This window comes from Prinia subflava, chromosome 11 (genome assembly GCF_021018805.1).
Source record: "Prinia subflava isolate CZ2003 ecotype Zambia chromosome 11, Cam_Psub_1.2, whole genome shotgun sequence".
Lineage (NCBI taxonomy): Eukaryota > Metazoa > Chordata > Aves > Passeriformes > Cisticolidae > Prinia > Prinia subflava.
In genome coordinates, this window is record NC_086257.1 from 13,901,823 (window position 1) to 13,929,329 (window position 27,507).

Below are 27,507 nucleotides of genomic sequence, written 5' to 3' on the forward strand. Positions count from 1 at the left end.
AACAATTTGTGAGAGGTTTGCTCTAGAACTCTTTCACCAGTGCTTTCAGAACTACCTCCTGGATCACTACTAGTCAAAACTAAATCATGTCTCTGACTTTCAACACTTCTTACAGAACAAAAGCCTGGATAATTTCACCTTCTGATGTGCTGAAGCACTGAGGTGATGGCAGATGCAAGAAAGATTTGTTTACACAGAAATACGCATGGGTTTTCCATTCCAGCACCACAGTATAAACATCCATTACAATCTCTGTACCATTTCTACTTCTTCCCATCCTTTCTATATAGTATTTTATATTAAAAAATTCCTGGCAACAGCCATATGCTGTGAAAGATCTGTGATAACAGCCATCTAGAAGTCACAGCACTTGTGACACTACAGCTTTAGGCGTTATCTGACTGTGTAGGACCTATCTTGCAAAGGTTTTACAATGCATTTCATTTATCTTACTGAATAAAAACTAGCAAGTGACTGATCATGGTCTATAAAGATTACTCCAAGGGAAGATGGATTACTGAAGTAATTAAAAATTAGAACAGGATCCAAGAATTTTAAACTGACATTTTAAAAGAAAAAAAGTTCCTTGGATATGTTTTTTTCAGATAGCCATGAATGTTAAGTTCTTGTGAGGGTATCCCCACAGACCTCTCCAGTACCAAATCCCACTGAGAACAAAGAGTTCTGGCTGATTCAAGGAGTCCTGGATGAGGCTTAGAGATTGCAACGTTTTGACATTTCAAGTAATGAAATCTCTTGCATCTTTTTCAATACACTTGTTAAGAATTACTAAGCTACATTTAAGATACATAAAGATTTGCTAAAACTTTAGCCTTTTGAACTATGTCATGACTCAGCTTATGTTCAAAAATATACTCAGCAAAGAACCAGATTCATGTGGCTTTGATGGTGAAAGAGCACACCAGTGCATTTGAAATAACCAAGAACTTCATTGATGTATTCACCCTCTATGTTTGGTTTTTACACTTCTAAACATTTCCACCATTTTAATTTCTCTCATAGTGTGATAACTTAGGATGAGGTTACTAGTAACCACTGAGAAGGAATAATTCTTGGCATTTGAAAAGACACCATTTGTATCTTTTTCATGAAAAAGTGTCAGAATACCTCTTGGCCATTAGTATTTAAACCCTGGCCCATAAATTTTATAAAAACCAGAAATAACTTAGCATATCTACACAATAGTAATGAACATACTTTGGAAATGAAGTATCCATTTATGAAACAACAACGTTATGAAACATAATTCCAGTCCCTAAGCTCAAAAAGTTACAGAAATTACAGATTACTCATTGCTCCTTACAATAAATTGCCATATCCAGAACCTGAAGGTAGCCTATGGAATACAGAAAAATATAGTGAACTGCTGCAAAGCAGTTTGGAATAACATACTCTTCAGTACCACATGCATTTTAGGCAGTTCAAACAATTGTTTTCTGTCTCAAAACTGTTGCAATATTCAGCACATCGTTCTTACGCTGCTTGACATAAGATCTTTGTCTAAATGCCTTACATAAATGGAACATTAATTTATATACTAAAGATAACAGTTGCTACAGACACCACTAACCTGGTGCTGACACAGCTATTCTGAATCAGACATTTTGATATTATTAACATATACTGCTATCATTAAAGTACACTTGTTCACAGCTTAAAAAAATGAGAAAAAGAAGGTCAAAGTGACTTCTTAGTTAGGTGCAAAAGCACCGTGTTCAAAACCCACATTTTATTTTTCCTTCAGTTACATTTTTATTCAATAAATACCTAGTTTCCATGGAATACATCATGCTAAGTCTTAGATGAGCAGCACAGAGAAGTTGGAACTAAACCCATAGGAACATCACACTAAAAGAAATTAACACTGGGCCACTGGATGCGATATTCTGCAACATTTACATTACACAGAAGTTTCAAACAGTGATCTCTAGGTAAATGCAAAAGTTCTTGTTTGTTTCTTCGTTTGGTTTTTTTTACAAAGTATAGATTTATTTCACTTGCTATACACAAAGGTGTCTGCCTTCAAAATTGTGCAAACTTACATTTCTGAAGATATCTTCAGAGGATGGTCATGACAAGCCATTTTTTCATTTTTCAGTTCTCCAACACTCATTTTCAGGAATTAAACAGAAAATCTCCAAACATTCAATTAGATCGCCCTGTAATGTTTAACTTTTCAACATAATTTTAAGCTCTATGCTAGCTTTTTGTCCACGTGGCTGAATATTTTATGTCCAAACATTTGGGGAACATCTTTTCAAACTTTGTGTTGTTTCCTCTGGGGCAAAGCAAAATAGTATCTGTTGGAAACATTCAGATTCCTCTCTTTTCATTTCTACATATCAAAATCAATTGCCTTCTCACAATGGAAAATAAATCTAGGTCAGTTTTTCAAGGTACATAATCAGACAACTGCAACACAAACTGTTTCAGGCCTAACACCTTCTTCCACACAAGTATTCAGAAGTGTACCCAGATCATTTGTGGCAAATTGTTGGCAGAGAAATGTGGTGGTGATTAACCACCAGGCACCTATGATAGAGAGCTTGTATCATGCTTAAATTTCTCAGAAGTAACATTTCTACAGCAAAACTGAAAGGTAGTTTTCAGTGCCTTACTGATTTTACTGAATTACAGACATGAAGTGGGTGCGGAAGGACCTTGTGCATAACATACTTATAGAAGTGATTTTGGTCTTACAGTAGCTATTAGTAAAAATTAAATTAATTACATTTTTCCTTTTTTAGTTAGGAAGTTGGAGAAGTTTTAAATGTACATTCTATCTTTTTACATTTCACATGTATTCCACCAGGTTATTCTGCACCTATGGTAAAACGTGGAGTTAACAGGGAAATCTGAGTCTGTGCAATCCCAGAAATGAAATGTAATCGGCTGACATTCAAGAGTAACAACATATATCAGGAAAGAACAGGTATGAGGAGCAGCTGCTGACATCATCTCCTGAGCCTAAACCTTTTAGGGTGTCATTGAATAGCAGTCTGTGCTTTCAGTTGAAAGAACTATGAGAATTGTTTGGCTGACATCTCTCAATAGTTTAGGAATTTAACTAATTCCACCACTTCCTCTCAGGTTCTCAATACAATGCTTTTAAATCTGTACCAAGTGATCAGCAAATGCTTCAACACAGAGCATAACAAATAAAAATGGCATTACTTAGAAGGGCATTTTAATGTACATACAAATACTAAAACATTATGCCAAACTCCCAGCATCATCTGCAGGCAAGAAAATGACAACAGATAAAATCATTTTATGAATCTGATCCAGCTCTACCATACAACACACATATTAAAAATAAAAAACTTTTTTCCCTTTCAGGAAAAAAACCCTTAAATGTACAACTTCAGCAAGCTCCCAAGCTATCTCATTAATACACAAATCAGATTCTTCTGTGCATGTAGCTTCAAAAATTAAACGAGCAGGTGGATTTTAACTGAACTCTTCAATCCCTCAAGACATTATTTTCTTTCTCCTTCAACATTTCAGGATGCTCCCCAAGAGACAGGAAAGACAATGGGACACAAAAGCCATTTCAATTCAGTCCTTGTGCAAGGTATCCTGGAGAAGGCTGCATTCTTATGTAAAGTTGCTGTTGAAACAGAATGATAATTATTTTAAAATATGTACAAATGCATGATGACATTTGGGATTATGGATTTGAGAATTAATAGAGATGAGATTTGGAAATTACCTGCATGCAAATATTATTGCTAACAGTAAACAGTGTATTTAAGAAAAACAAAAGAACCAAAATGCTTTCATAGAAAAGTGTTCCACTAATTTTGATTCCAGCTAGTTATGCTTTCTTCTCTTAATACAGATAAAGATATTGAACTGAGAGTCATCAAATAGCCTACAGTGATCCACAATACTTAAATAACTGGTCAGTAATTGTATTTTTACTAAGTTTCATATCTGCTTGTAGTGTAAAAGCAGCAAGTATCATTCTTCAGATCAGAAGCAAGAAGCAGCAGCAGCCAGACAATTGAATAAAATGAACAGGAATTTTCACAAAGTCTTTATGAAAACATGCATTTAAATGAGAAGGATAATTTTACATAGAGCAATGAGATAACTGTAGCAATCTCTTTATGATCAAAACATGATTACCTGCTGGAACAATCTACTTTTCTTGATGGAGGGCTTCTATGAAGGCTTCAAGTTTCTCCTGGATTTCCCGAACTTTTTCTGGTGGAAATAAAAAGATCCTTGTTCAAATACCTATTACTATTAAGTACCTGAAGACAGGTACTGAAAAAAAAAAACCCTCCACATAAAAACAATGAACAAAAACATGCAAATACACAAAAATTAATGCTAATGTAATCAATATTACCCTAAGCATTTTTTTCTCAATTACAGAGGTTTACAACATTTTTCTAAATCAGAAAAATACGGAACCCTATCCTGTTTGAAGAACTCCTACAGATACATTTTATGATTGTCCTGCTAATTTAATAATTCAAAAATTTCCTGAAAGAATCCAATACTAGAAATGTATTTCAAAAAACTGAAATTTCCATCTGATCACACACAGCAGAGCTACTGTATACTTGTTACATGCAGGGAGTTGTTAGGTTTTAAATAATGCCCACTAGCCCCTTTCTTCTTTAACCAAATGTCCTTATTCTCCACAGCAAGTGTAACAAACACCACTAATCATTCTAAATAAAGTTGAAAGCTTGTGCCCTTTCACCCAGGAGAATTTCAGGGAGCCACATGTCAGTATTCAAGACACCTCTTCCAAAGGGCACACACGATGTTAAGAATGTTTAGAACTTGCATTCTATTTTCTTCCATTTCAGTAGAAACCAGATGGATGTGCAAGAATCTCATTTTATATAAAATCTCAATCTGGGAGTTCACTTCCCTACCAAAACACAACTTGACCACAAATACAAATAGTTATTAGGAATAAAAAGGCAAAATTGATTGTGAAAAATTCAGGGGTTTAGGCATTTTCCCACTTTTTTCTCAATTCCATATGACACTTGTCATCATATAACCTATTTGATTTATTAAACTGCTTATGAAGCAAGATTTAGAACACAGTTGGAACCCAAAGCCTGTGAGATTTCCTACTTCTCTCTCACCACATCCTCATTTGAAGCTCCTTCTGTGTGTGATCGCAGGCATGAAAAACACACACTTCAGAAATACGAAAGAACAGGGGGAGAGCAATAGGATAGACAAAATTAAGTTACATGAGCATAAACACAGACAAATATTTTTTCCAAGCTAAAAATAGTACTGGATTAAAACCATATGTTCCCTTCTCTGAGATACAGGGTTTGTGTTTTAAAAAAAAATTTTATGTTTTCTTCTCTTTATCAATACCATATGTTATCAACTTTGCTGAGTTGAAGTTCCAGCAGAACAAAAAGAAAAATAAAACAATCAGCTTTAAATGGTATATGTAAGCATAAGCAGTAAAAATGACCCACAAAGAGAACACTAATGTAGCTACGGGAACTGCAAGTTTAATCTAACAAGATGACAATACCACAAACAAACATAAAATCCATTTTAGAGTAATAGTAATAATAACAACTGTATGAACTCCTGCAGTCCTGTTCTAACAGAAGTAGAGAACTTTAGTTAGCATTTGAAATAATGCTGCATGGGTATGAAGAAACCTCAGCTTCTATCTTTATCTTGCAATTCTTAGGTGATGAAGGGTAAGCCACTGACACTTTCACACTGTAGAGTGCCGTTCCTCAGGGGTGCTTATCTACAAACAGAAGTACAGTGAAGTTGAATCACACTCCAAATCCTAAAGAAAACACCAAAGAAGCTCCTTGAATTTCAGCCTCTTTTTTTTTTTTAAGTACTTTAATATTAAATTAGGATTACAGTCAGTGTGAGGGCAAAAGCTGTACCTTGGAAATGTTCTACTATTTTGGACAGAATTAACATATTTTCTGACAACACCAAGCTGGATGGTGCTTTGACCAACCTGGTCAAGTGGAAGGTGCCCCTGACCTCAGCAGGGAAGTGGGAATGAGATGATCTTTACTGTCCCTTCCAATCAAAAATATTCCATAATGATTCTGGGTTTAGAAATTATTGATCCTGGACCCTGCTCTCCAAAATGAACAGCAGTTGCCTGTGATAACTGGGGATGAGATCTCATGACCCAGATGATCTCTTTATGTTGTGCTTTCAGTGGTACCTTTTTTCCTAGTTGCAACTTTTTCCCAAATGTGTTCTTTTTATTGATCAAGCCATTAGACCCAGGGAAAGCAGGCAGATTTAGCAGTATTAAATGCAAGTATTTTCCTTTCTCAACCTCTTGCTAATGAAATATTCCAGCTCTGAAAATTAATAGCATCAGCAAAAACCTGTAATTATTATTTTACCCTTAAAAAAAGGTTTGTGCCAACAAATCTATTCTAATTTTCTGATTAAGGCATATTAAAATAACAGGATAGCAAATATGTATTCCACCAGAATATACTGGATCAGCTGTGTTTGCTCAGAGAACATAGTATACTAAAATTGACTGCATAGTATGAGCACTTTATTAGTTTTTATACTTGGACTGAATTGAAATGATTACTTAACTGTAATAATTATAAGGTCTTGAGGTAATTTAATACTTTGAAATAATATGCTGGCTATTCTTAAAAAAGAACAGCTACATTGAGTGCCAAATAGCTGCAATTATTCATGCTATGCCCTGCATTTTTAGCCCTAGTAAAGGTTTTTGCAGCAGCAGATCCCAGGCAACCTGTAACACTCTCCTGCAAGTCCATTCTGTACAGCACAGAGAAGCAGTCTGCTCAATTGGTTCACTTTTGAAATAGGCTGAGGGCAGAGTTATGCATTTACACAACACTCATCTTCATAAACGAGTAAATGGAAGTGCTGGGTAGAATTCTAATAGAGGAATGCAATTGCAGGCCCTGCAGCTCTGGGGCAGCTGGCTGCAGTTTCATCAGCACTGTGTGACTTCCTTCATGTGTGGAACAACCACTCACTCTCACAATTCAAGAATCAGATGCCACCTAACTTTAGGGGAGTTCTTTCCTCTGTGAAATGCACAAGCTCTGTCCCCACATTTGTAAGGTTTTGACTGACACTTAGATCAAACTATCAGGCGTTTGCACTGTAAATTTCAGTACAATCTGTTTTGAGGAAGGTTTATCAACATGCCAAACACAGCAAATCATCTGGGTTTCAGGTAAGAATACTTATTGCAGCAGTAAATTTAGGGGTAGACAAAAAGTGACCTGTTGCTCTATGTCTTGTGATACTGTGTTTTTCCATGGATAAGTAAAACACAGATTAAAAGTGTTCAGCTTGCTAGCAAATTATTTCTGTAACTGGTTGAACTACCCAAGCTCTTTTATACAATGCTCCCATGTCACAAAAGGGACTTTACAAAGTGCTACACTCTTATTATAAGGTACCATATAAGTTTTAATGCACATATTGCTTACACTGGATTCTTGAAAGATTATGTGCTCTTTGCTAGCTCTAATGCAGACCTGAATTTACAAATAAGCAGTTCTTCCAGCACCCATTAAACACTGATCAAAAATCAAATTAAATCAATGAAGAATAACTGTAACTAAACCCTTGTTTCCATCTTAGAACAGTAAAATTCACAGGCCTAGCAGCCATGAATGGTTATTCTATTTCCCATTTACCCCATGTTTACCTAAAAGATAAGCTGGTTCATACATCAACTCATTATGCCTCTTGATCTGGTCATGAATATTCCCATAATCCTCCCTCCACATCCCATAAAACTTCACTGTCAGAATGAGGAAATTCTTTATTCAGATGTCTTGAGATTCTTATTCATGCTCAGTCTCTCCTTATCTCCATATGAAATGATATTGCTACCCACTCATTTTCTTTTCATTAATCCCGTGATCCCAAATCTAAAAGGCTCAAACCAGACTAATTGAACTGTAATGAGGATTTGGAATACACTATGAATGCAGAAAGACACAGGCACAGATAAAGTTTGCTTTTCCTAGTATCATAAGCTGGTCAGAAGGGAACTCCCTGAAACATTCAGTCTTACAAGAAAGGTTTGCTTTCTGATTTCTGCCTGAGATACCCAAGCTTAGCTAGCAATAAACAGTGCTAAAATGAAACAGCTGAAGCAAGTTATCAAGCAAATCTCCTGAGGTAAGGCCAAATAATCCCAAATAATATCAAACACAAATTACAAAAACAAAGTATATTACTGATTTATTCTAAACACACTCCTAGAGGCAAGAAAAGGTTTTATTGTATTTCCCAGCTGTGTTAATTGATTTACTAAGAGATGTGGCCTTTGTCCACAAAACCTGTCTTGCTTATAGTTCTAAATTTATTTTGAGACATTCAAATACATCTTTACCTGTAAAGAACCAATGATGGAAGCACAGAATTTTAAAGATGTTCATGTCTGTCTGTGCCAGAGTACATGAGTACTTTGGGCCAATCAAAAAGTTTTCCTTTCCCAATTACAAATGTGGACATATGATATCAAATTTCAATTGCAGCAACAAAACAAATTTTAAAAACTTTTTGGACATAAATCCATCTTTATTTTGTACTTTGATGAAACCTACAGTTTGAAATGACCACAAAAAATGTGTTAATATCTTATTATAAATCCTCCTGTTGTACATTAAAGTGACTTCTATCTCCAACTAATGTTTACATGGCTTTGATATTTGAAAGCTCATGGTTGTTGCTCCTTTGCTCTGGATTGTGTTTAGACTTGAGTTCTCCCCTTCCCCCTTTTTCCTTTTTTTTCCTCATCTTCCTGCCTTTTTTAATCCCTTCCTTGCCTATAAACATTCTCACTGCTTGCTGTGCTACTTCTATGTTATGGTTAGTTAACCACAGAGGCAGAAATTCGGAATTTACTGCTGTGAATGCATCATCTTTCCTCTAGTAAAAAGGAAAGTCCTGTCAGTCAGAATTCATCACAAAGCCCAAAAACATGCCATTAAAACTAGAGATGTCAATCCAAAGTTTTCTATTGAAAGCTGATTTTTACCTTAGGGCTACCTAAGACACAAACTCCACAGTTGTATACAAGCCCTGTGAACAGTCAGGTGGAGAAGAGGGGGTTGGGAATCATCTCTTTGGAGTTCAGCCTTTTGTGCCACATTCCATGATTTCCTAAGGGCCTTGCAAAAGGCCTATGCAAAAGCTTTACTTCTTGTTAAAATGGTATGAGACAGCACACTCCCAGGCACTCCAAATAATGCCCTGGAAAGCAGACTTTCCAGCCACAGTTACCTGCAGCAACATGCTTACTCATGCTTTGTGCAAACACTGCCATAATAATTCCCTGATCACTGCAAGGTCATGTGCTGCTGAATTTTAGAAAATCCTTTCAAACTACCTATCACATTTTTTGCCAGTTTCCTCTTGCTCACACACCACGTTTTCCTCTGGGTAAGGCTGAGAGGAAAGTTAAAGTTTAAAGGGGGGGGGAAGGAAAAAAAGGCAAAACCACCCAGGCTGCCCTTAAAGAGACAGAACATCATTTGTCAGCTGCAAAGACAGATTTATAAGTAGAGGGCCCCCTCTGTTCCTTTAAGGCTGCAAAACAGATGGGAAGTGAATGGACAGTCAAAGGGTCAAGAAAACACATGGGAGGTGCTGCTTGTATGCTGTATGTATGTTCCCAGCAAAAGAAAGAGGTCAAGATTGTAACTGCATGGCTGGGTGCTGGAAAGGCCTTTTCTTTAAGCTGTTACAAAGACAAACGCTGTTCTTCATCCTGCTGTCAAACCACTATAAATATTGTTTGTCAAGAGAGTTTCAGCAGCTAAAAGTTTTTTTTTAAAAAAAGGCTGAGCAGGAGGATGAATCATGTGAATGATTCTTAAACAATTAGCTCATTAGTGTAATAAAAGCACTGCAGAATCCTGAAAAGTTTAAATGGAATTTATAATAGTTCATATAGTAAATCCATGAATCATTAAGACTCTACAGCTTTTAAAATGCAAGCTTGCAGAATGTAACTGGCATGGTCATCAGTTACCAGGAGTTAGACTGAATGAAGATGCCAACTGATGCTACACTGTAGTAGCTGTCCTTCAATGTTATGTTCCTTATATGTGTTGCAGTCTATCACGACATTTGAATCTGCATCCAGTTTTATCTCCTTTTGCATGGCCATAACAGGAGAAAACATCAAGGAGCCTTTTTACCAGCAAGATACAGTTTTGTTTTCCCTGTTGTAGGCAACTGCACATCTTAAACAGGAACAGATCACCTCCAAATTGTACATTTAGCCTGATGTAGAAGCATAACAAAATTAAGAAAAAGATCTTATGAAAAAACCCCAAGTCACAGCTGCAATCACTGAAGTTACTCTGTTGCAAGTATCACTATCATATTAATTATTAATCCCTTCACAGCACACCTGAGTAAAGCTGTCAGCTGCCTGTATGAAACAGTATTACCTTTATTTCAAACTAAAGATAACCAGGCAGCAGCAGAAGACAGCTTGTCTGAAAACAGTTACTTTTGCAAGCTACTGAGCACAGCAACAATATTTTAGCATTACTACCAAAATGATCTTTAGCCCCAGAAATGGGAAGTATGTATTGTGCTGTTGAAATAGTAGATTACTAATCAATATCTTGATCTATAGCTGCTCCAGATTCACTGGCAAGAACTCTCAGTTTAACAGAACAGTTCTGGCCACACGTTTGCCCCTGTTTGGTGGAACAGAAGAGAAGCTGTCTGTGCTTCTTGGAACAATCCCTGGGGCTCCTCAGGCTAGTAAGCATGAAATCCTTCTGTCTCTGGCAGAGCATTTCAGACCTGAGCTATGGGGCTGAAGTAAAACTGTCAATTATACAGACTACTGACTTTATGCAACAGACATTTCCATGAGCTATTCATCAGTCCTGCTTGTCTACAGAAAGGAAACCAAATATTACCAAACTGTGATGTGACGTCACAAAGTATTTCTACACTGTCATTGAGTCTAGCCTAACGTACCAGTGATCATTACCCTGTGTTAAGTTGCAAGTTTATGAGAGTCACAAGGTCTGCAATATCAAGGCAAGACTTGGGCATCTTTCAGTCCTCTGTCTCCATCTCAGATTTTTTAATTAAAACTGCTCTAATAACTCAGTCTTTCAACAGAACTTAGCTGTGTTTTTTACTGGACAGCTGGAGGGAGCTTAGTAGAAGAATGACAAGGCAACCTAATAAAACAAACTCATACTTTCAATCAGACTTAGGGATATAGGAAGATTGAACTTCCAAATCAAAACTGATAAACTAGAATGAATGAGAATGTGGTGATGCTCATTATTTTGTGTGCAAACAGTGAAATGCATGGAGGCAAACCAGAAATACTACCCAATGATTCATCCAGTGATGTAACAGAAGATTAACTTTTCCTTATGCAGAAAGGACATACACAGCGATGAAGATACACTACTTATGTAAAGGCTACTGTAACTTTAAGTCTATAAAACTATAGAAAGACTTGAACATAAAAAATAACTGATATATGTTGTTTCTCCACCCAAAAGAAAGCATACTCAGTAATTAGTTAGATAATGAAATAATATGTCATCAGGACTATTTAAGTTAAAGGCTCTCTAGAATATGGCAGAAAATGAAATGGTGATTAGATGAATTTTTAGATCATAAAATGTTTAATAGTCAAAAACTTAAGTCACCATATCCAAATGGTTCTATTATTTTTTCTTTGCTATCATTCCTATGGGCAAAGTGGAGCCTACTACAATTGACAATGTGCAACATACATGACACTGACCTCTCCAGCTTTTGGAAATGGGAATGTTACATTCCACAGCTCCACACTACTTTAGAACAAAAGCATATATTGACCCATGTACAAGCCTGTAATTTATACCAATAGTAAATATCTCCATGATAAGTAAATCTCTGCATGATAAGTACTTAAATTTTGATTAATAAGTACCTCACAAGGTACTTATTTAAAAAGAAAATAGCATCCAATTAGATATATTGATCCTTGCATCATTCAGAAAATTTTAGCAAAAAAATAAATTCAGCAGACACCACAATGACCCTCAAGTACAAGAGACATGGGTCTAGAGTAAGATTAATAGGCATTAAACATGTCATTATTCATGTAGCAGTTTATCACTATTTTTCAATGTCAACTTTAAGTGATAGGCTTCTTTTAGTCAGTGACAAATGTGGTGAACTTTGTAAGGATCCATTTTAGGACCTGGACATCAGTGCCTAACTCTTCATCAATAACCAAGAAATCACAGCAGACAGGCTTTGGTCATCTGGGATTCTTAAGTTAAGTAAACCATCACTCCATCACAGGATGTCTACAAGTGATGTATGTTCTCCCTTGAGGATTACTTCCCTCTGTGAGATGATGCAGCTTTCTAAAGCACTTTCTGCCATGACACAAAGCAGGAACTACCTTATCTGCACTTTGACACACAGACCATCCTACACATTCCTCTGGTTTTTATTCATTAGTTTCATGCTGCTGCCCAAAACTCAAGAGGAAAAAAAAAAAAAAAGAATCTGAACACTTGAACATTTAACTAGTGTCTTTCACATCAAAGCATACTTGTTTGGGTCGATTTCTTAAATTATCTACATGGAATTAAAAACATGACAGTCATGCAAAAAGAATTAATTTGCATTCTGACAGGAAGTTTGCAAGTCTATTGTGAGATACTGCTTTGGTTCAAAATTAGGGGAAATTGAAGACACGACCATACAGACTGACTCCAAGCACAGTCCCCCAGCTGCCTGCACCATGGAGCACCAGGAGCTGCACAGAGCTCAGAGGGAGCACAGGAGTCACGCTGCCACCAGCACACTGGTGACACCAGCACAAGCTTGAACTCATTAAGAAACAGACAGCCCACATTCTGTGACTGATTGAGATCTGGGCAGAAATGAATGTGCTCTAAATGACAAGCAGCTTCTGATAAGATACAGGCCATGCTAACGTCCTCAGGGAAGCTGCTGGCAGGGGACTGTGGAGATAGCAGCTACCCTGCAAATGCTTAGCAGAAGTTGGAGATGTGTTTGGTGATTCCCAGAGGGAAATGTCTGCTCTGCATCTGTCTGGGTAGAAGGCCACACCATCTTCCTGGTATAATACTCTGCCAGCCCAGGGTGAGATGAGTGAGTGCTCCTCACGGCTATGACCAGGACCATATGAAAGGAGAATGAGAGGAAAGCGAGACTGCTGACACCTCTGGAATTGTCTTACAACTACAAAGTAACTGTATTTTTACTTAAGTAGCTTCTAAAACTCCAGTATTTAGGCACTGAGAAGAAATAAGAGCACAAAATAACACTAATTCTTCAGATTCTAATAAAATTACTCCTCCATTTGCATTTCCTAAGATGCTTTCCTCCTTCCTATATCTGTCTTTGAGCAGCAGGGGTGACATTTGGGTAATACCATCAAATATCTTGAAAATTATACCTTCTTTCTGTATCTTGTAAACACTGAAAACCACACTGGTTTTGATTTAAGGACTACTAACCACTGGCTTTTGAGCTATTTTGTCTGCCTATAGTTTCTGTGGGAAAATTACCTATGATCTGCTTATCTCAGAGATCTTTCCCCCTACAGCTGAGCTTTGCCCCTATGAAACACCATGACCTTTTAAAAAAAAGTTAAAGCTCATAATAGAAGAGCAAATGGAAGCAAAGGCTTTAGAAAGCCAAGTCAAAGCCTGATTTTAAGGAGCACATGTAATCAACAATGTCATGAAAGATAGAGGTCAAATCAAAACCCAATTGGCAGTCATCTGAAGGAACTGAAATTTAATTAGGCTACAGTAATGACCACAGTATAGATTACTTTTACACAACATTTTTGTTCTGCAGCTAACAGCAATGAAAGAAAAAATGTAACCACAGAGCAAGTAATTATATGCAAAGTACTCTTCACAGACTTTATCCCCAACTTTGCATAAATGCATAACAAAAAAGGGGACTCACTTGGATTAAAACCAGTTTGTTACATAGAAAAGACACAACAGAACCCACTCAGCTTAGCCAGATCACAGGAACTCCAGGTCCTGAGTCAGCAACTTGCATACGGAAGTGCCAACCTTAGCTTTCTAACTCCATTAAAATGGCAAGTTTATTATATGCCTATATGATATTAAATCATTCATGCTCCAAGTTGGCAAATGGCTTACATTCAACAAGAGAAAAAGTAAATAAAAAATTTAATGCTGTGACTTCAAAGCAATGACTTTAGATATTAAACTTGAAAGTATTTTACTGTAACTCTGGTTTGTTTAGTTTTTATGTTTTAGTCTTTACAAGACAATAATTAAGTTCTGCAAACTATTACATTTCATAGCTTACAAACATATGACAGAATTGAAACAAATGACCCTAAGCTGCATTTTCTTCATGTGAGGGCCTACTCCTGAAATGTTTCAAAAGCTTTTGTGCAGAACGAAGTCTCAGCTAGCCCATGACACCTGTACAGGTGTCAGCATTACTCACAAATGAACTTGGAGGCTGATCCATTCACATTCATACCCAGCAATTTCAGGATCGAGTTTCCACAGGCATTCCCACCTCCTGCCAATGACTCTCCCGTGCACATGGTTTTACTTATAATTTGGTGAAGAACTGAGTTTTCTTTTCCAGCTTGTGAGGACACAGGATATTGGATGAATAGTATGCTGACCTAGGAAAGATGCTTTGTATGTACTATGTTTTGTTTATCTGTGGCTTTGCAACATTCATAGTTTTGCTGTCCAAAAGGACTAAAAGGAGAAGAAATAAATGAAGACAGGACATATGTATTTCTTTTGGGTCTGTGAGATTTCAAGTCTAGTGAATTGAATGGCAAAGCTCCTGCTGCCTGCCTGAAGCTTGGATTCACTTAAAGCATTCAAAATCTACGTGCACCACCTAGCACACTCTAGATGCTACTGCAATAGAGAGAAATGGCACTTAGCTTTAGGGTAAGACACTGGAAGATCCACTTCCTTTCTGATTAAAGGATTCAGTTCCTAACAGCTTTTTCTTAATAAAGCTTACTAAACTAGTACTTTCCATGCAGTTGCTACCCAGAAATGTGCAGCTGAGAAAAAAAAAAAATGACCGTCCTTTACAATCTTCATAAATTACATGGCATATACAAAAAAGCAGAAAATCCCGAGGGGGAGGGGAAAACAAGAGGGACAAGGACAGGCAAGTGTATCCTCCTCCCGGCGGCGGGAGGGGACCCGCGGTAGGAGCGGAGCCGCCGCTCAGCCCCGCGCCCCGTCCGCGGCCGCTCAGCGCCACCGCGCGTCCCGCACCGACACCGGCACCGGCTCTGCCGGAGCTCGGCAATGCCCTGCCCTGCCCCGGGGACACACAGGGCACGGCCGGAGCTCGGCAATGCCCTGCCCTGCCCTGCCCCGGGGACAGACACGGCACGGCCGGAGCTCGGCAATGCCCTGCCCTACCCCGGGGACAGACACGGCACGGCCGGAGCTCGGCAATGCCCTGCCCTACCCCGGGGACAGACACGGCACGGCCGGAGCTCGGCAATGCCCTGCCCTGCCCTGCCCCGGGGGACAGACACGGCACGGCCGGAGCTCGGCAATGCCCTGCCCTGCCCTGCCCCGGGGGACAGACACGGCACGGCCGGAGCTCGGCAATGCCCTGCCCTGCCCCGGGGGAGAGACACGGCACGGCCGGAGCTCGGCAATGCCCTGCCCTACCCCGGGGACAGACACGGCACGGCCGGAGCTCGGCAATGCCCTGCCCTGCCCTGCCCCGGGGACAGACACGGCACGTCCAGCACTGAGCGATCCTGCAACAGCGAGGTAGCTCCGGAAGCGTCTTACTGGGAACTCAACATTTTCACCAATTACCATGTTATAAATATTCTACAGAAAGCTAAGATTTATCCACACGCTATCAGGTATTTCTGCTGAAATGACTAGTCTGGCATTTGTGTTCAAAATAAAACAGCAAAAAATGCATTATTCATGCTGAAATTGAAGTCTTCCAACTATGTATTATTTTCTTAAAAAAAATGTATTGCCCAAGACTGAAGAAAATAATTAAAAAGATACAGTTCTAGGAAAGGTGTGACTTCAAATAATTGTCTTCTATAAATAATCAACCAAGCTGCCATTTTAAAATACATGTAACATGTAAAACCTTCAGTAACTTCAGAGGCAGCCTGCATTCAGTATCATTCACTTTGGAAAGTTAAACACAAATACAGGAGAAAACAGTAAGTAACCAGACAGATAGCAAATTACTCTTGTTTCTGAACCCTCATAATAAAAAACAATAAACATCTCTCTTAACTATACGACAACAGCTTTAAAATATGACAAGAAAAGGAAAATATTACGGCTGTTACTCTTCACACAAGAACTTGGGAGTTGTAGCAGATAGACCACTGCAGCATCTGCTCACTGGTCAGTAACAGGCAAAAGAGAATTACTGTAAAAAGACCTCAATAAAACCCAGAAAGCATGATAACACAAGTGTATAAATCCATAATGTAGATACATCTCAAATATTTTGTGCAAGGTCTGCTCTTTCACCTCAAAAAGGGTTTAGTGGAACTAAGAAAGAGGAAAAGGCTGATTGAAACCAGGAAACAATGTCCATGCAAAGAGCAACTACACCATGAGAACTTTTCAAGTCAGAAAAAAGAACATCAAGTGCAGGTAGCATACACATCTGTGAAGTCATGAATGGCAAAAAAATGAATAGAAAAAGATTACTGAATGTTTTTCACAGTGCAAGTACTAAGGAAAACCAAATGAAACTGGCAGGTGGCTCAGAAACAAACAAAAGGAAGTACTTTTTCTCACAATGTGTAGTTGAACCCTGGAACTAATTGCCACAGGATGTTGCAGATGCCAAAGTTTACATGAGTTCAAAAAGCAATTAGAGAAATTCACAGGAGGAAAAAAAAATCCATGAATGCCTATTAATCACAAAGATATTACCTCAGGACTAGGAAATCTTGGAACCACAGATTGTGGGCTGCTGTGAGAGCGCAACAGGCAAGTACTACTGTATGCTTATGCTGTTCCCACACCTGCTCACTGCCAGGACACTGGCACACATCAACCACAGGATATCTTTCAGTACAAACATTCTTACAGAGTGATTGCATTTCAGAACATTTTTGAAGTAAATTTTCCCCATTCAGCTATTCATATTCTCCTCTGCCCCATTTTGTACCTTGTGATCCTTTCTTCCAAAAGGACTCTAATCCTAGAGCTTCTTTATTTCCATAAACTTATTAACCATTCACTGGTACAAGTATCAGGACAACATTTATGTTAAGGAGTACATTTACATTACATTTAATGTATATTTTTGAAGAAAAAGCAACATTCAGGACATAAAAAAATAGTACTTTCTTTCAAAGATCTGTTTACACTCTTTAAAATACCTATAATAAAACTTGAGATATGATTCAAGGCAAGATTCAGGGCATATATGTCATCTAAGGAATATTCTTATATAGGATTAAAGTACCATTCAAGGCTGTAGAACACAGACAACAAAACCTGCTGAAGTAGGCTCTGAGTCCTATGTGAGCTCTCATCACGAGACTTGGTCACCCATGTTAGTAATAGCCATTAACCAATATCTTGAATAAACAATAAACACTATCAGTGCTTTAGCATTAAAAGACTGATTCAACAGCAGAGAGACAGTGTTCCCATATAATCAGCGTCAAGAGGAGCCATCCGAACCTCAGGTATATAAATAATTTACTTTTGCAAGTAGAGTTTTAATCAGGAAGTGAATCCCAGCCCCATATTTACAAATTTAGACTGGAAATTGGAAGTCTATTTGTAACCACCAGAAGAATGAACATGTTTTCCGTGTCAATAGTGAGCCCCAACAAGTAACTGATTTGAAGACAGAGTTCAAGATATTCGAATCAACTGGGTTATATAAACACAGCTGCATGGAATAGAGAGAGTGGACTTTGTGATTCAGGAGATCACTTCCCTTCCTAATTAAAATACCAATACTTTATGAATGTGTGTCACAGGAGTCAGGATTTTTTCCTTTAGGAGAGTCCTGAACTTTACTATGTGCTACAAGAAGGAAATTATAGCCATCTGAGAGTTCAGTGCTCTATGCTATCAAAATCTGTCTCAGGGGTAAAAAAACCCTTCTGCACCACAGAAAAGCATTCTATTCACCAAGGGAAAGGCAGAGAAACCCCCTTTTTCTGTCATATTCCCATAAAAATCACTAAGCAATAAAAACATGCAGAAAGAACACAGCTAATTTGAGCACAGAGCTAAGCAGTGGTAGTTTTAAAATCTTCCCACAGGTACATGTCATCATACATTGTTTTGTACTGAGTAACAATTATTTCTTTAGAATAATGTGTGTGAGATCTGTGACCTCCTGAATCTAAAGAAATACAGTGCAGTGACATGTTTTTGCTACACGGTAATTTATGAAATGCAAACGACACACTTGAAGCATTTATGCCAGTGCACTGACACCTCAGGTTATGAACACACACAGGCTGCTCCTACAGGTCTAGTTTTAGTTTACAAAATAATGACCTCAGCTGCCACTGCTTTGAAATGGGAGCCTACTACTGAGGCTGAGGAAAAGCAAAATTGACAATGCAAAAATCCTAAGTCAATTTCAGTGCAAAATAAAGACACGTTAATTTAAACATCATGGGCATGTTAGGGTTTTTAAATTTTGTTTTAAAATATGGAATACTTGAGGATAAATCAAAATCACCAGGGTTCACTCTATACCAGTGTTTGCACAGGAAAAAAGCCAAAAAAAATCAGCATCCAGCACCAAAGCAATAAAGCAACCAGCACTGCTTTAAAAGGAGATCTTCCTCAATAGAAGTCTGCATCCTACTATGCAGGTCCCCTTGTTTTACCTCAACACTTACATAGAGAAGAGGAGAACTTCTTATGCTGCAAAACATGTTCTACCGACTCTAAAAGACCATTTACATGAAGGTTGATACAGGATTTCAAAAACAACACAGGAGAAAAATTATATGTCTATCATGAAAATTATACAGCCATAGCACCTGTTTCAGAGATCAGTCAGGAAAACCCAGGCAATTTGCCCTAAATCACCAAAACTCCTACTCACAATTCCAAAATATTGTTACATTTTCTAAAAGACAACAAATGCAATTGACTGTGATTTCAATAACAATACTTCCAATAAGACAGTATTGTCAGTGTAGCCAAACCAGCACTATGAAAAATAAATCCTTAGATTTTGAATTTATTATAAGCAAAATGTTTACTTTATATTACATTTTGGATGTAAAAAATGAAAAATATGATTCATACTTAGGTAACTAACAGCTGTTCCAGGCTTCCCTGTCCCACTGAACTCTGGGTATAAGCACTTTCCTAATTACTTGGCTTATTAAAAGAAGAAACGCTGATCACAATATCCATTTATTCTGAATTAAATATTCCAAGTCATATTTTAAGACAAAAATTAGTTTCTGTATCAAACACAAAATATAGGTCTAAGAAAAATGGTCACCTGCGATGTGAACATGCAGGTATTTATGTAACTACAGGAACTTCATTTATCACTAGCTTTTTTTCCTCTTCCCTTTTGCACAGCACTGTTTTTTCCCCTCCCAGGTGCACAGCTCGGGTTTAAGTGGAAGTCTCACAGAACAGCAGAATGCTGCCAAAAAGACAATGGTATGTGTGCAAGACAAGGTCCATCAGCTAAAAGTCAGTGTGAACCCTACTGGATATGCAGGCAGACAACAGGAGACAACCTCAACCTGAACTGTCATCTTAAAAACTTTCACTGTGTAAAATTTTATTATATTAATCATAAAACCCTAATGGGTTTTGAGCACTTTTTGAGTTACCCAAAGCGTTAAACAACTGTAATCCCTCTGGAAGGGGACTCTCCCTTTAAAGAGTATTCTGTTTTAACTACATTTTTTCAATATCTATATTGAAATGAACTTACATCTAGTGTAAATTATATTATCACACTATACTTCCCATATCCATCTTAGAATCAGTATGATCAAACCATATTTAAGAAAAAATCTGTATGATGTTAAATAAAAATCTGTATGATATTAAATTAATGCCAGCACATGAACAACCCACATCACACTGAATATTCTCATGGACAGTGGTCAGAATTTGCTTCATTTCAAGCTCATTCCAAAACACTGCATAGTGGGTACTTACTGAGATCCTCTGCAAGCTGAACTCTCTTGCCAGTTAGGAGCGTCACCTTTTTTTCATTGTCTTCAGCAAAATCTTCAAGCACTTCCTTTACATTCTTCTCCAAGCGCCTTACTGTAAAAAAACAAAACAACAAAGCAACCCAAAAAAAGTGAGTGGTAACACTTTTGCAACTCCAATGACCCAAGGACAAAATTTTGGGGAGGTCTGTTGGAGACACAGTATATGTTATCATACTTATTAACCTGATAGGAGAAAAGGCAAACTTCTGAACACAGAAGCCCCTTCTTTGGGCCTTTAACAATGGAAATTCTTTGAGAAAGATTGTTAAATTTCAAAGGGCATTTTCTCTTTCAGTAGAATTATAATGGGATGGCTTTTTTAGGAGGAGACAATTTTTTGTTCCAAACCCCTCCACTGACTGAGCCTTACCTTCAGTGTTAGTGAGCTGCTGCCTCAGTGTATTTGCTGTAATCGCCAGCATTCGCTGTATTCTCCAGAAGAGGACGATGTCATTACATTCGAGCTGGAACGACAGAACCCGTGGTGTCAGACCTCTGATGTCCAGTGAACATCCCACACACACAAGAATCTCCTGACACTTTTAGCAGTAACTGTAACCCATGTATATATATCCAGATCTTCACAAAAATCCCACAGAATTACTGGGGTAGGTAACAAGGAAACACAGCAAAAATCCTTCACAAGAACCACATCAGCCTTATTTAATGCACCGTATCACCTCCCTGTCTGCTATTTTCAACAGAAAGAGCTGTTTCATGGGAAACCATGGAAAAACAATTTGCACACACTTTATGCAGCCTGGGGAGTGTAACCTAATGCTCACTGGAACAACATTGTTCATTGCAAATATACAGAGAGACAACAGCTGAGCTCCAGGCTGTGCCTCCCTGCATGACAAATGCTCCTGAAGACAGGGCTGGGCCAAGGGCTCTATTTGTTAACAACAGAAGAGACAGTTTCTACACCTGCAAGGATGGCAGGAGGGAGCATTAAGTTCACATTAGAACACCTTAAAAAAGACAGGAACATGATTGGGAGTTTAAGTTTCATGAAGAGGCAGCTCTCTATATGGTGATCTCATTCTCTCATCTCTTACAGGCAAAGGTATTTCTAAAGTAACAAAGATTTCTGGCTTCATGGCTCATTAAGAGAAAAAGTGAGGAGCTCTATCTTTCCAGCAATTTCTCTTTGATTTAAAATATAATGGTAAGTAAATAATGTATTCTTTGTGTGACTTGATGCATGCTGTCATTTACTGCACAAGTTTGGGTTCACAAAACTGGAAAGTTATTTATAAAGACCTGTTTGAAAACTCCATAGCCGTTCATTTTCTTTCCCCACTGAGCATACATGGTTCTAAGCTTTAACTACAAACATTTACTGACTACTGTTTTCCTATAAATCCATAGGGATGTTTTCTGATTTTTTTTGTATAAATGAAGTAAATAACTATCAATGAATGGGAAAGCAGGAGAAACGCTATCAACACTGGTTGATACACTACTGTCATGTACACTACTGGTTTTAACTGTGCATTTTCAATACACATCGATTAGAAACAGATGTTTAGGTCATGGCTGATACCTAGTGGTCATTTTACATCATTGCCACCAGGATGGCATTTTATCCATTATAAGCCTCATGTAAAACGTGTCTGAGATCACCAGCTATCTGGTCAGGCTACTTTGAAGTATTTTTAGATTTCTTTTTCAACTGAAATAGAAATATTAAGGCAAAACACCAGTGTAGATGAAGAACATCTGTTTTTCAATTTACCTCCGAGTCCACAAAATGCCTCTGATAATAATAGAAGCCTCTTCGACATAGATTGCAGTGGTTCAAAGCAGACTTCAGGAAGTATCTTCTATAAATTTGGTGCCATGTGTCTTTAATCTAGGAAAAGAATATTTAGATTTGACTAAATAAATAAATACATGCACTCACAATCGTGCTTAGATTAATGATTGCATTTTATTTTAAAATGTAACTCCAAATTCCACTGCTGCTATCATGTAACGTTTGTCTAAATATTTCTTAGCAATTTGTCTGCAACTGGGATATGATTAATGTGTTAGTTACACTTGGCAAACACTACAGATGACTTGTCAATTTAAAAACCTACTTTTCCATGCACATAACTGAATGCTAAAAAACACTGTCTGCAGCCAAAACACGTTTAAATTAAATACTATGAAACATTCTTTACATTAACACTGAGAACAATTTTTGAGTTGTACCCACTAATTTACCAATTAAACCAGATTAAAGTTTAGAGAAATATTTAATAGGTCTTACGTAAACAAACATAATGTTTCTTGATTAGGCTTATTATGTTTCATTCTTCAAAATTAAATATGTGTATCAAGATGCCTGTCTGGAAAACCCATAAAATATAATTAAGAAAACCACTTGCTTAGCTAGGAAAAAACCTCAGTTTGCACTCAACCTCCTTATGCAGAGGATGGGGGTCACTACTATGACTATATAAAAAATGGTAAGTGCTGTACAGGAAAGGAGTAGCAGATATTACAAAAATTCCTCTTCCTATAAGAAGTGCAGGTATTAATGGTGCAAAGGTAGCCGAAGTTACTGCAAAAATAAATCACTGCTATAGGAAATCTACATCTATTACTTATTAATGTCTGAATTCTCATTTATTTCAAATATCACATTTAATTAGATAAGAGGTCTAATTACCCTTAAGGACCTTTCATTGCAACGAGATATGTCCTTTTCCAGAACATTTCAAATGTACAATACATTCCCTTGGGATGCTCTAAAAAAATCCTGCCTTTTTCTAACTATTTTTAAAAAAATGTCTCATTTCATTGTACCAATGAACTGCAAACTTCATATATAGCCACACTGAAAGTTTTAAGAAACCGTATTTTTTTACTGTAACTTGCTCAAAAAGGCCTTGATTTCATCTGAACAGTAATTTCTAACAAGCTTTGTTACAATGCAGGCAAGAAAATCTGCTCAGCAGATTTTGATTCCAGTCTGAACTGACAGATCCAAAGTGCTGCACAGCCTTTGTCTGCCAGCCAACCCAAGTGTGTGAATTGCGTGCAAGCAGCCACTTAGTGATTCCTTTGGAAACATCTGCATTACAAACTCAGCATTCACATGGAGCCTTTTCTTGGCCATCTAGAAAACACTCAAGTGTTCACAGGGGGCTTCCATGTGTCTTGTTACAATTCTGCATCTCACCAGGCATGGATCCACTGCTACTCCTTTTGCTTCCAGATTCTTTCTGACAGTCGTCACTTCATCATTTGCCAGATAAGCTGGATGATCTTCATTGCACTTGATTAATTTCTCAAGTTCATTTTTTGTTTCATTACGAATGTTCTAGGATAGGAACGATTAGTTGGAATTAATTATTAAAGACTCAGAGATCATCAGCATCACCTCAATAAACACTTTATTTGCTTAATAAGCAAGGGTAGAAAAAACCTCTGACACTACTAACTATTACTTTTAAGTTACTTCAAAAGGAATTTATGTAAAGACATATCAAATCATTTGATCATTTTTAACAGATAATTCACTGTCAATTTATTTTTTTTCTTTTCGTTATACACAGAAATGCAGAACAAGAATAGAAATGTGGAAAAAAATCTAGGTATTAGCCCCCTTTCCCCTACATGAATATCTGCTACCAGGGTTCACTTCATATACCCATATATTCATATACCACTTGTGACTCTGATGATAGTTGTAATTTTTGCCTATTAGCTAGCAGGAACTCTCCATGGATTCACACCTTTAGGCTGCTGTTCATAAAAATCAATTAATACAGGCTGAAGTCACTACCTTGCTCCAATAGCTGACTGTAAAACTCCTTTCTGTGAAACAATTACTTCCTACTCTATACTTTTAAATTCTGCTTACTTCTTTAAAGTATGAATCAGTTTGAGAAACATCTAGAAAAGTAATATAAAAAGCCCATCATCTCACAAAAGGTGTAATTAAAATCCAAAGGAAATTTCCAAAAGCTATGAGCAAATGAGAGGAGATGTTATGAATATGGTCAATCAGAAGATACAACTGTGATTACAATGTGAGTGGTAATGCTATCACATACTAATTAAATCCAAATAGAGCATGACAGGAAACTGCATGTGACTTCTGTTTAGAAAGCAGGCATGAAAAGTATAGAAGAGAATAGTCCAGTTTCCACCTGCTTTCACTGATTTCTTTCTACTTCAAGAACTTCAATACACAGGTCAATGGCATAATAGCAAAGATGTAATTGAGTTGAAAAATGGAAAATAGTTTACAAGTCACTCTGTAGATGGAATATGGAAAAAGCATACAAAATTCTCCATACTATTTCAAACAATGACAAGTGAGGTTTTTTGTAGTCGTCTAAATACTGTGGAGACAATTGGTAGTTTTGAAAATTTATTGAGTAATAACCAAAGTTTTATAAAGCAGACTATAAATTCTATATAATTTTTTTCCTTTTACCTGTTCTTTGGTGCGGCCTACCCAGTGCAACCATCTTTTTTTCCAGTTTGGACCCACCATATCTTCAATAACAGATTCAGCTGAAAAAAGAAGTATGATATCAACTATCAAACAAAATATATGCAACCAGCCAAATTTATACTTTTTACAAAATTAAGTACATGAACAAGAATGAACATTTTGTGTTGAAGAACATAAAATACACCACACTAAGTTGTCAGGTGTCTTTTACTTCAAGCAATGCTTGATGAGTTTTACTAAAATTTAAAAATTACTTCCAACCAGTAGAGACTTCAAGAAGTATATAAAAAATACAGTATCCCTCTACTGATACCCCCCCCGCCTTTCTGGTTTCAAATTCTGCATTTTAAAAACCTCAAATCTTAACTTGGCTGCAACTTGTATCAAAACTGATTATGCTAGAAACTATAAACATAGCAACTATTTTCTCTCAATTTATCCTCCTTTCCTACATGTGCATTTAGACCAGTTTTGAGTCTGTAGATGTCTACTACTTCTCATTAAGTTGGCTCATTTTAAGAGCGAGAGCTTTTGAGGCTGTATTTTGCTAACTATTTCTATTAGTATCAGTTCCATTGCAAGCAGTCACCACTGTGTCAGCTGGGCTGATACAAAGGCTGCATTTCAGTGAGGTGAACTAGATCAAGACTGGCTCAGATTAAGAAGGGAAGAAGGGTGGAATACATGACACCACTCACTGTCTTTCAGGCGGCTTTGGAGCGTCTCTTCCATGAAATGAATGGCTGCATCCCACTGCTGCTTATCAGATATTGATCGATCTTCTAAAGCATTGTGCTGGATCACCCGCTGAAATACAGAATGTCACTTCAGCATGCAGTAAATCATTTATTCAGGATTTAATTAATAACCCTTTCCTAGTATGCTATTCATTTTTTAATGTCTGCTAAAACAGATTATATTGGGCGCACACAAGATATTCAAGAGGCACTTTTCAAAGCACTGCCAAAATTATTTCTGTGTGCCTCTCTTTTCTACAGCCTGCATAAATAATGGAAAAAAGAAAAAGCAAAAGATATGAAATCCCTCTGGATTACGGAATCTATAAAGATGGAAATGAAATGATGTTATTTTATGTGGGTACACTGAACAGAGCAAATAAGTTGATGCCCAACAATTCTCACCAGGCTGCCCCTGTGCAGCCAGTGGATTATGGAGGACATTCATGAACCAACCAAAACAGTTTTATTAGATACTATTTAGGGCAATACCTAATAAAAGATAATAATGACAAGGAACTGAGTAACACTGACTTAAAACATTATATAAAAAGGATGAGACGGACACAACAACAGTCATTTTATGATTACAGCAGAAGAGTGCAAAAATACTGATTATTCAACTCTAATAAAAACACTTCAAGGCAGAAAAACCCACTACATTATACCAGGCTATCCTCTGCTCTCTCATTCCATTTATGTCGCTTAAAAGTTTCTTCTTTGACAGCTTGCTTCAGTTTATCAAAGATATCATCATGCTCTTTTCCTTTTTTTTCTGTTATGAAACGGGAAAATTCTTCTTGCAAAGTCTCCCATGCCACCTGGAAAATTAGCAAACAATTCCTCCTGAAATGGACCATTATACCATGCACTAGCTGAGAAAGGTACATTTATTACAATTCTTCCAAGTAGGAAAATCTGGAGACTTTCCAAAAAAATCATCCAATCATAAATCACTGACTTTTCCTTTGCTACCTTATCCACTACTAGTAAAAGCAACACTAAATTTTGCTTCATTGTATTGTAGCAAGCAGAATTCTGTTAAATTTGCATAAATCTATTACATGTGAATATAACTACTTGAGGGGTTTGTTAACCTTGCAAAAATAGTTTTGTGTTTTTTTCTTTAATAGGCAAAATTCACCAGAAGAGCAAAATACAATGTTTCTGCTCCATGGTTCTGGAACTCAAGATCTTGCCATCCTTTTCTGACATGTAAGCTAGTTAAAAGAACTGCAGTCAGCAATTCAAACATCACCTTCCTTCTCTGGAGTTATGCTTTCATTTTAAATTGTAATTAAGTTTTTTTTTTTAATTTAACTAACTAAATTCTCACCTCTACTGCTTTATTAGGCAGTTGCTTGTCAGTCCACTGTTTCAGTTTGATGTCCACAGTGGTGTTAAACGTCCCTGAGTTTGCAGTCTGTGCTGCTGGCAGGTATATGTTCTCAATCACATGAGTAGATACTCTTTCCCATAAAGTTTTCTCAAGCATCTCCTCCCTAAAATGAGAGTTATAACACATGTGATGGTTTCCAGTACACAAATGACTAACAGGTGCCCATTCAATTTGTTAGGAACACAGAAAACAAGACTACAGATCACAGGAATATTATACATTGTCCAAGAAAAACAGTTTCTTACTTATATGTGAAAATGTTGTTTACTAGAACTCTATTTTAAAGGTAAACTTCTTCTAGTAAATTAAAAAAAAGAAAAAATTACCATACCAGTGCTTTGGTGTGACCTGAGTCAAACTTATGACTTCATCAAGAATCTCATTCTTTGCTTTCTCAAACAGTTCGTTCTGTGCAAAAGGAAATAATAAGAGTAAGCACAGTTTGATCATGTTTCCATACAAAAGGTAAAAAAATCCAAAACCTTTTTCTTAAGGCCTTTAAGCCTCAAATGATACCTCCTGGTCATGTTCTGAACAATGTGTATGTGCATATCATCAGCTACCCTGGTTTACCATACATCTTCCCCCCTCATCTCTTGCATGCCTTTGTCCAGGCATGCCATTTCAATATTCAGGATCT

General features: G+C 37.3%; 1 protein-coding gene across 4 annotated transcripts in view; it reads right to left on the reverse strand.

Moving 5' to 3' along the window:
• Positions 1 to 1,233: 1,233 nt before the first annotated feature.
• The window catches only part of OPA1 (OPA1 mitochondrial dynamin like GTPase), a 49,569-nt gene continuing 23,295 nt past the window's right edge, over positions 1,234 to 27,507 (reverse strand). For all 4 annotated transcript variants that reach the window (XM_063408039.1, XM_063408037.1, XM_063408038.1 and 1 more), the window contains 11 exons: positions 27,199 to 27,275; positions 26,805 to 26,970; positions 26,137 to 26,289; positions 25,430 to 25,538; positions 24,711 to 24,790; positions 23,448 to 23,588; positions 22,014 to 22,130; positions 20,646 to 20,739; positions 20,217 to 20,327; positions 4,153 to 4,230; positions 1,234 to 3,631 (listed from right to left, as the gene is read on the reverse strand). In XM_063408039.1, the coding sequence (XP_063264109.1) occupies positions 4,166 to 4,230; positions 20,217 to 20,327; positions 20,646 to 20,739; positions 22,014 to 22,130; positions 23,448 to 23,588; positions 24,711 to 24,790; positions 25,430 to 25,538; positions 26,137 to 26,289; positions 26,805 to 26,970; positions 27,199 to 27,275 (1,113 nt within the window). In that variant the 3' untranslated portion in view covers positions 1,234 to 3,631; positions 4,153 to 4,165. The remainder of the gene's footprint in view (positions 3,632 to 4,152; positions 4,231 to 20,216; positions 20,328 to 20,645; positions 20,740 to 22,013; positions 22,131 to 23,447; positions 23,589 to 24,710; positions 24,791 to 25,429; positions 25,539 to 26,136; positions 26,290 to 26,804; positions 26,971 to 27,198; positions 27,276 to 27,507) is intronic.